We start from the raw sequence: 9,646 nt of genomic DNA on the forward strand, positions 1-9,646 counted from the left end.
CATGGAAGGCCCTGGTGAAAAACAAAGCTCCCGAAATTAACAGAAAGTAAATGAAATTGCTTAAAAAAAACCTGATTAAGCACTTGGGTACTCAGTATGCCAAGAATTTGGAAGACATCTATCTGGTCAACTGAATGGAAGAAATCTATATTTGTGCCTGTGGTAGTTACGTAATCTCGTGTCAACTCGAGGATATTACGAGTGAAGGGTTGGAGTCTAGCCTGTTAATCAGGTCACAACCTGGTGATGCTTCCTTGTGGGTGTGGTCTTCTCTTGAGGATTCTGGGAACTTCCTCTCTTTCTCCTGGGAGGCAGGCCACAGTCTCTCTCTGCTTCACTTTTCTGCTGTTGAGGAGACACATTCAGGAGATGGAGGAGCCATGTGGAAATGCTTCCACCAGTATTGGATCCACAAGACTTTTCACCCACCGGCTTGTGATCTTCCTGCATTCAGAATCATTGTGAGTGGTTATGTGAGTATGAAAAGGAATTTGTGGACTAATATCAGACTATGGACTCAATCTGGACTAGGCTAAGGTGTTTTCTAAATATACAATTACTCTTTGATATAAAGTTCTTTCCTATACATATATGAGTGTCCCTGGATTTGTTTCTCTAGTCAACCTGGCCTATCACAGTGCCCATTACTAAGAAAGGTGATCCAATAGAGTGTGAAATTTATCCAAAAATATAATTAATATCACATGCAAGTAAAAATTTCCTGAAGATAATTTTAAAAAGGCTATGTCCATACATTGACAGAGACCTTCCAGAAATTCAAGCCAGATTCAGAAAAGTATATAGCAAGAGGGGTATCACTGCTGATGTGGAAATACCATAAAGATATTTATGATTACATATATATGTATATACATATATATGTAGAGAGAGAGAGAGAGGCTTATACAGCAAGCAGGAATATAATGGATAATTAGTTCATACAGAAGTACAGAGGATTCAGTTCAACTCACTTTGGTGGAACAGTTAATATACTGAAGGTCTTCAACTCAAGCAGGTCCAAGGTAAAGGAAGTAGACAGTGGAGTCTGTCCTCAGGCAAGACAGGTAAAGTCAGCCCACAGATAGCAGACAGCAGGGTGGGGCAGCAACATTCAGTAGTGTGGGAGCTTATCGAAGTAGGTCCCAGTGGGGTCTCGAGATGTATGCACCAACAGCGTGGAGAAGCAGGTTGTGATGGAATCTCAGCGAAGCACACAAGGCTACATGATCTTCCAGTGGGCTTGGCCCACAGTAGCCCAGCACACGGTTGAGGCAAGGGACTATAGACAGCAGAGTGCTGGTCCGATCAACAGGGAGAAAGAGAAAAGGGGCAAGCCTTGGGAAGCCATTTATCTTGTCTCCCTCCAATCAAGCTGCGACCTGATTAAACTCTGCCCATATGTTCCAATCGAGGCCTAGCTGGCACAATAAACCTAACTATCATCATATTTATTTGTGTTTTATTGACTCTGCAAAGACATTTGGTTATATGGATTATAACAAACTAGGGGTGACAGTGGGGAAAATGAGAATTCCTGAACACTTAATTGTTCTTATGCAGAACTTAAACACGGACCAAGAGGTAGTCACAAAACAAGGGAACACTGAATGGTTTAAAAACAGGAAACGTGTTCATTAGTTTGTATCCTTTTACCATATTAATTCAGTCTCTATGCCGAGCAACTAATCCAAGAAGCTGGATGATATGAAGAAGGAGGCATCAGGATTGGAGGAAGGCTTATTATTAACCAGCCATATGCAGACGACACAGCCTTGTCTACTAAAAGTGCGGAGGACTTGACTGTAGCCTTCAGTATGGATTGCAACTCATTGTACAGACAACTCAAATTCTCATAACTGGGTGAATCGACAACATCATGATAGGAAAAAGATGAAAGTTGTCAAGGATCTCATCTTACTTGGATACACACCACTGTGGGTGCAGCAGTCAAGAAAGCAAAGGGTGCATTGCATTAGACAAATCTACTGCACAGGACTTCTTTAAACTGTTAAAGAACAAGGATGTCACTTTGAGAAGTCTACCTGACCCACGCCATGATATTTTCAATCCCCTCACAAGGGTGTGAAAGTTGGTCAATGAATAAGGAAGACTGCAGTGCAGAAGAATTGATGCATTTGAATTATGGTGTTAGTGAAGAATATTTAAAGTACCACGAACAGCCAGAAGAACAACCAAATCTGTCTTGGGAAAAGTACAGTCAAAATGCTCCTTAGAAGCACGGATGGTGAGACTGTCTCACATACAGTGCACGTGTTATCAGAAGAGACCAAACAAACAACCTCACTGCCATCCAGTTGATGATAAATTAGAAACCAGGCCCTGGAAAAGAGCATCATGCTTGGTAAAGTAGAGGGCCAGTGAAAACAGAGGAAGACTCTCCATGAGATGGATTGATACATTGGCTGTAATAATGGGCTGTGCACAACGACTGTGAGGATAATGCAGGACAGGCCAATGTTACATTCACAGGGTCGCTATGGATTGGAACCAACCGATGACACCTGATAACAACAGTAACACCCATCAAGTCAATTCTGATTCGTATAGAGGGTTTCTGAGGCTATAAATCTTTATGGGAGCAAATAGCTTCATCTTTCTCCCTCAGCATAGCTGGCAGATTTGAACTGTCAACATTGTGGTTAGCCATCCAACACTTACCCAATGTGCCGCCAAGGCTCCTTAGGAACTTCATAAACCCAATTAATCAATAATACAAAATGTATGTCAAGTGAGTGTTTAAATCTTAGCCTAAATGTCGCTTCCTTAGAGAATTTTTCCCTAACCACCTGCTTTACTACTTCCCTGCTCCTGGGCCTCCACTTCTTTTGTATTCTCAATTGCAATCACTGCCCTGTTCTACTTCATTATGACCCATCCTGTAATCACCTGCTTGTTTGATTTCTTGTTTATTGGCTTGCAGTAGGCTTTTGCTGTACACCTCTGGCCTTGTGCAGTTCCCGTCACCTCAAAGGACTCCACCAATGTTTGTGGGATGTGAATAAATGGATTTTTCTCAGATCCAGGGCCAGCGTTATAATCCTTTTGTGTTTGTTTCTTAAAATCAAGTTAGAAGTTTTGCATGGTGATGCTGGCATATGTAGGCCCTCCCCTTGCTGTCAATGTAGAAAAATGTTCACATTCTTTCCTGGACTCTAAGTTCTTTAATACTGGGGACAGTTTGTACAATATCATTCCTGTCTCCTGAGCCTACCGTAGTGATTGGTTTACCAATTGCTATCAAATATATTCCAATTCATGGAAATCTTATGTATGTCAGAGTAGAACTGTGCTCCGTAGGGTTTTCACTGGGGAAGTAAATTGTTAGACCTTTCTTCTGAGGTGTCTCTAGACTCAAACTGCCAAACTTTTGGTTATAAGCCAAGCATGCTAATTGCTTGCATCACCCAGTGACTCCAATTGGCCTACTAAAAACCTAAAAGCAAAGCCATTTGTAGTAACCCACCACAATTAACCCCAATGTAGCCATACTTTGTTAATTAGTCTGAGTATAGCCAGTTTGTACTGACCCAAATATGGCCAATTTGCAAATCCTGTAATTCCTCTTGTACCTGCTCTTCTCTATAACTGCTGAACCGTGCCATTTAGCTTTGAAATTGAAGGTAAGTGTTAAAACCCATGCTCCAAATTCTTCCTTTTTTCCCATATATTGAGTGACCACCTGCCTCCTATGCCTTTGTATCCAAGTTCCCCTTTTCCCCATACAATGTAACTCTGCCCCCTATGTCTTGTTTGCTCTCTAGTATAAAAACTTCCCACTTTCAGCATTCAGGGTCTTGGGAGAATTAGGCTCTAGCCACCCTTGACCACTAACTAATCAAGGCTTATTAACTTTTATTAAAGTTGGGTGTGGATTCAGACTCATAGTGACCCTGACAGGACAGAGTAGGACAGCTCCTCTGGGTTTCCAAGACTGTAAATCTTTACAGCCAGCCTCACCTTTCTCTTGCAGAGCAACTGGTGGGTTTGAACAACCAACCTTGTGGTTAGCAGCCCAATGCTTAGCCCCCATTGACCCCAGGGCTCTTTCATGGATTTACAGTAGATGCTTAATAAATGCTTGTGAATGAATGAAGGTACACGTTGAGCTCGTTTAAGAAAGGTTGCTTCAGTAATAACCCTCAGCACCTCACTAATTAGTGAACCCCAGGTGGAAAGAGTATTAAGGGTCATGAATTCAAGGCTTAGCATTGACAATTACTATTGGTCGGTGGTCAAAATTCTTAAAATCAACCATTTGAGATCAAAAGGGCAGCATTTATTTCCCCAAGGACAAGGCTCAGAGGCTTAGGTAAGAAGGAGGAGTGGAAACAGGAGATGCAGGGAGGAAGTGGGCTAAATGATGGTGCGCTGAGGGGATTGCAATCACTGAGTTGAATCAGAAAGTATATGACTTGTTGAGTATAAACTATGATCTGCTCTGTAAACTGCCACCTAATTCATAATAAAGTTAAAAAATAACTTTCATTGCCTTATCTGGTCTCTCTCCTTCACAAAATTCTTATATCTCTCACCTTATTTTAAAATCAGTTGTCCTCCACCTCCAAATTCCCTCTTGGTGGTTGTACAACTAATTACATGAGATGTAATTAGAAAATATTTCACTCCATGGAAAATGGAGAGGAAGCATCGTTAGGTTACCTGTCCTCCCTGCGCCCCAACCCCCCATCCCAATGTCACATCTAAACAGAGTCTCCTAAAGATCCCCACCAGCTGCGGAAACTCTTCATTGGGGGTTAGGCTTTGGAACATCAGATGAGAGTCTGCAGAGCCATTTTGAACAATAGGGAATGCTCAGGACAGTGTGGTCATGAGAGAGCTGAACACCAAGCACTGCAGAAGCTTTGGGGTTGTCATTTACTGTGGAGGAGGTGGATGCAGCCAAGAATGCAAGGCCACATAAGGTAGATGGAAGAGTTTTGGAACCCAAGGCCAGGTGCTTACTTAACTGTGAAAAAGATTCGTTTGGGGCATCAAAGAAGACACTGAAGAGCACCACCTATGAGATTATTTTGAGCAATATGAGAAAACTGAGATCATGACTGGTCAATACTTGCCAAACCTCAAAACCAAGATGGTAGTAGCAGTAGCCATGGGAGTGGCAGAACATTTTAATTACCGGGAGACAAAGCTTAGCAGGAAAGGCGAGTCAGAGAAGTGAGAAGGAAGCTACAGATTACAATAGATTTGTGAACTCAGCCAAGCACAGTGGTGGCAAGGCCTAGAAGCTACAAAGAAGACATGTTTTAGACAATACTCATGTGTCTGGGCAAAAGAACTTGAGGACTGTATGTGTGACTAATGTATAACAGGTTATTTTCATTTCTATGCTATGGAAAGTGTAAAGCATTCCTACAAAGGATGTTAATGGAGTTAACATTAACTACATTAGGTTCTTTTGCACCTAGGCTGTTGATTGATAAATGTTATAGTTTGATCATAACAGTGAATAAATATCTTTCTCTTTAAAAAAATACAAATCTAAATAAAACAGAACGATATAATAAACTGCCACATACCTGTTTTGGTAGTGCGGATTAAAGCATTCGCGTTTTGTTTGAACTCACCAACTCTCTGCAGGAGGCAGAAGAAGCAGCCAGTCTGCTTTCATCAAGGATGACAACTTTAGTAACCCTATGGGGAAGTTATACTCTGTTTTACAGGGTCTCTATGAGTCAAAATAGACTCCTCTATAGTGGGCTTGGATTTAGTTTTGTTTGGGGGCTGCTTAATGCAAAGTCAGCCATTCAAAACCACCAGAAGACCGTGGGAGAAAGCTGAGGCTTTCCACTCCCATAAAGAATTGTAGTAAACTGTTTCAGAAACCCACAGGGGCAGTTCTACTCTGTCCCATAGGGTCACTATAAGTTAGAATTTACTAATTGGCAGTTAGGGATAATTTTGTTTCATTCCTAGCCCTAATTATCATCTTTCCCATTATTTTGAAGCAAACCCTGGGCATGGAATCATTTCACCTATTTCAGTATTTATGGAATATAAATATTCACTGTTACTGACACTCCTCTGTTCCTCAAGACTTAAAAAAGCATAAGGTTCATTGAAGTGGGTTTGCTCTTCCCAGTAACCAGCTAAGTAGTAGAGTGATTTAAGATCAAATGGTTTCGGACAACAGAAAAGTGGGTGAAGGGAGTCGTCGGACAGGGCAAGATATGACCAAATAATAATGTATAAACTATCAAGGGCTCATGAGGGAGGGGGGAGTGGGGAGGGAGGGGGAAAATGAGGAGCTGATGCCAGGCGCTTAGGTGGAGAGCAAATGTTTTGAGAATGATGAGGGCAATGAATGCACAAATGTGCTTGACACAATGGATGTATGTATGGATTGTGATAAGAATTGTATGAACCCCTAATAAAATGATTAAAAAAAAAAGATCAAATGGTTTGAGGACAAGTATGGACAGGGTGATATCAGGGCATTCAGCTCAGGGTCTTCTAATCAATAAATAGGAGTTGAATGAAAACAAACCCACTGTGCTTTGAGTTTTCAATATAGTCTTCTCCAACATGCGTCTGGGGCTTTGTTCTCGTCCTCGTCCTCCTTATTTCTCTGCCTGAATGAACTTCCCTGCAGAAATGGGCATGCTTTACCTTTGGGGGCGGGGCTACGCGTCTGCCCCGCCCCAAGCAGCCTCTCCGGTCCTCCTCTGACTCCGCCCCTCTCCTTCCCAGCAGCCCCCGCGTCTGTGCGGCGCTCCTCAACATGGCGGCCGACAGCGAGGTGAGCTCTCGAGGCCGCCTTTCTGCCGACTTCTAGCTCTTGGTCTCCTCCGCGTCAGCGCCCCGGGACTCACTCTCTGTCCTTCTCTCTTTCCGTTTCCCGCAGCCCGAGTCCGAGGTGTTTGAGATCACGGACTTCACCACGGCGTCGGAATGGGAAAGGTGGGTGAGGCACCCCGCTGGCGCCAGCGCCTTGGGCCCTGCCGCCCCCCAGCGGCGCCCGCAATCGGGATACGCCGCCCGTGGGCCCGCGGAGGCGGGGGAAGCCGGCCGCCTTGCGTTCTCGCTTCCCCGCTTCCCCCGTCGCGCCGCCGGCTGCGAGCCTCTTCCGCGTCTCGGTCGGAGCCGCCCGGCCCGCCCCGCCCCCGGCGCCGAGCGCGGAGTGCCGGCGTCTCCGGAAAAGTTTTGTTTTCCCAGGCTCGCAGACCGTTTTCTTTTGCTGTCCACCCAGAAAGACGATTTCCCAGGCTGCCCCTTCGTTCCGGTTCGATTTCCTTTTTAAAGTTACTCTGTTAGCTCCAGCGCACACGTAAACTTAATTGCACAGCTAGGGTTTGGCCCCGTTAACGTTGGTAGTTTAGCTTTCCCGGGAGGACGCCTTTCGGCAGAGCATATTGGTGGCTGTCCATCTGCTAGACTCCCACCATCTCCATCCTGTCTTTTCAAATGACCTTTGGGAAAGAAAAAAAAAAAAAGGCTGCATATGGCTCTGGAACAGTTGATTCCAAGTGGTTTTATTTCAGTGGGTACATGCCTAGGCTTCCTGTGTGGATCAGACTACGTTGAACAGCTGTCTGTATCCCTGAAAGTAGTTGTAAGCCAAGTTTGCAGGCAGAGTGATGGCTTAGATAACGAGCCTTTCCGATTTGGTATCACAGAATCCGTTTGGATTTCTGGGTGTGGACATTTGCATTTAGATTTTAAAAATGTAATATTTTTGACACGGGAGAGGAAATTTGTGGAGGTCGTTTTGTGAAGATGGCAGTGAAAATATCAAAGATCTCCGTATAGCATGACCTTAGTACCCTACACGTACAAAAAGACAGCCACACTAACAAGGCTTTATGAAGTGCATACTGTGTGGCTAGCACAATCTTTAGGTGATAGAGAAAAACACGCAACTTGGTCCATATGTTTAAGAATGAAAAACCTACCAGCAAATAGTTCAATTATAAACCAGTTGATACTCCTTATAAAAAATAAGTTTAAATAAAGACGAGATTGTATATTTTCTTGTTGGATATTTTCTTAAGAGAGGCTCAGTTAACTCCGTGTTGAACATGGAATGTGGTTAGTTAGACATGAGAAGGAACTGACAGGAGCAGTGAGCTCGTAGATGGGGACTAACCTGTGGGATTCCATGAAGACATTTGTCTGCTGGAATGGATATTGTTTGTTGAAGGGAAATAAAGCAATTAGGTTAATAAGATGGGAGTGGATTATGGGCAGTCTCCAAAGCCAAGTAAAAGAGTATGGATTTGGAGCTTTACACCAGTGGATCTCAAACTTCAGTGTTCATTAGAATATCAGACATTGCGTGGCTCTACTCTCAGAGCTTGAATCAGTAATGTACATTTGTAGCAAGTTGCTGACATGCTGCCCAGGAGACCTCCTTTAGCAAGATTGACCGTCGCTTTAGAAAATATTGAGACCCACCATAGATTTTTGTGGGAGAAATGAGGCTGTCTGCTCTCTTAAAGATTTCAAAGCCTCAGACTCCTAAGAAGCAGTTCTGCTCTGCCCTCTAGGGTCAATGTGAGTCAGAATCCACAGCAAGTTTATGATCCATTTCAAAGTGACTAATGATGAGAATTGAGAAGAGGCAACATAAAGGCAAGTAACTTACCTTGACTCATCCTTAGGGTAGCAATTTGGGGACTAGAGAGAAAGGCAAAGGGGTAATTGTAAGACTTTAAAAAGAAAATTTAGATGGCCACACTGGATGAAAAGTCGGAAGAATCTTGACAGTTTCTTGCCTGTAGAATGAAGATCATAAGCGGTAGAGAGGACCTCAGTTAGAAACCTGTTGAGTGTGAAATAATAACAGTGCATGGAAGGCAGTTAGAAAAATGGGGGGTTTGTGGTGAGGAAAAGTCAGGATTTTAAATGGAAACTAGTCATTTTTTCCTTAGCTAGATATTTAAATTATCCTTTAGTGCCTTTTATAGAAATTATTGTTTACACAGTTAACAGAACTGTCACAAAGTAGGAAATCTGCTCTGGGGCTGTTCAACTCTTGTTTCTAGGTTAAAACTAAAAACAGCAAAACAATCTCAAGCTCACTGCCATCTAATCCATTCTGACTCATGGTGACCCTATAGGGCAGAGTGGAACTCTCACTCCTTTTGCTTTCTGAGACTTAACTCTATGAGAGCAGAAAGCCGCCTCGTTCTCCACCAGTGCTGGTTGTTTCCAACTGCTGACCTTTAAGTTAGCAGCCCAGTGCATAACCACCATACCACCAGAGCCCCTCAGATTCAAACTCGTGTCTGAGAATTCATGAGAAAAATGCTAAGATTTTGTAGTCTCTTGAATTTGAATGAATGCTCTCATCAATATGTCTTGAGCCCAATGGGCAATTTATGAAGAGGCTTAATAGATGTTCACGACTTTTTTTGCCATGTTGTGTAATGTATTTAATAAAGTTTCACGATTAGGGAAGCTCTTACAAATACATATTCAAAGCAGTTTTATCTTTGCAAGCCTTCACTTGGACCATATGCTGCTGCCACAGTTTATTTGAATTCTCATTGTGTATCATTTTTTCCCCCTTATTAGAAGATCATTTTATTGGGGACTCTTATATTAATCCATACATCAGTTGTATCAAGCATATTTATACATATGTTGCCATCATTCTTTTCTAGAC

At 43.0% G+C, this 9,646-nt stretch overlaps 1 protein-coding gene across 1 annotated transcript in view; it reads left to right on the forward strand.

The window, feature by feature from the left end:
• The first annotated feature begins 6,735 nt into the window (after nucleotides 1–6,735).
• Nucleotides 6,736–9,646, forward strand: part of RAB3GAP1 (RAB3 GTPase activating protein catalytic subunit 1) — a 118,597-nt gene continuing 115,686 nt past the window's right edge. The window contains exons 1-2 of the mRNA XM_045287420.1: nucleotides 6,736–6,778; nucleotides 6,884–6,939. Of these exons, the coding sequence (XP_045143355.1) occupies nucleotides 6,761–6,778; nucleotides 6,884–6,939 (74 nt within the window). The 5' untranslated portion in view covers nucleotides 6,736–6,760. The remainder of the gene's footprint in view (nucleotides 6,779–6,883; nucleotides 6,940–9,646) is intronic.

This window comes from Echinops telfairi, unplaced genomic scaffold, assembly GCF_000313985.2.
Source record: "Echinops telfairi isolate 266 unplaced genomic scaffold, ASM31398v2 ScPeMD7_15;HRSCAF=58, whole genome shotgun sequence".
Classification (NCBI taxonomy): Eukaryota; Metazoa; Chordata; class Mammalia; order Afrosoricida; family Tenrecidae; genus Echinops; species Echinops telfairi.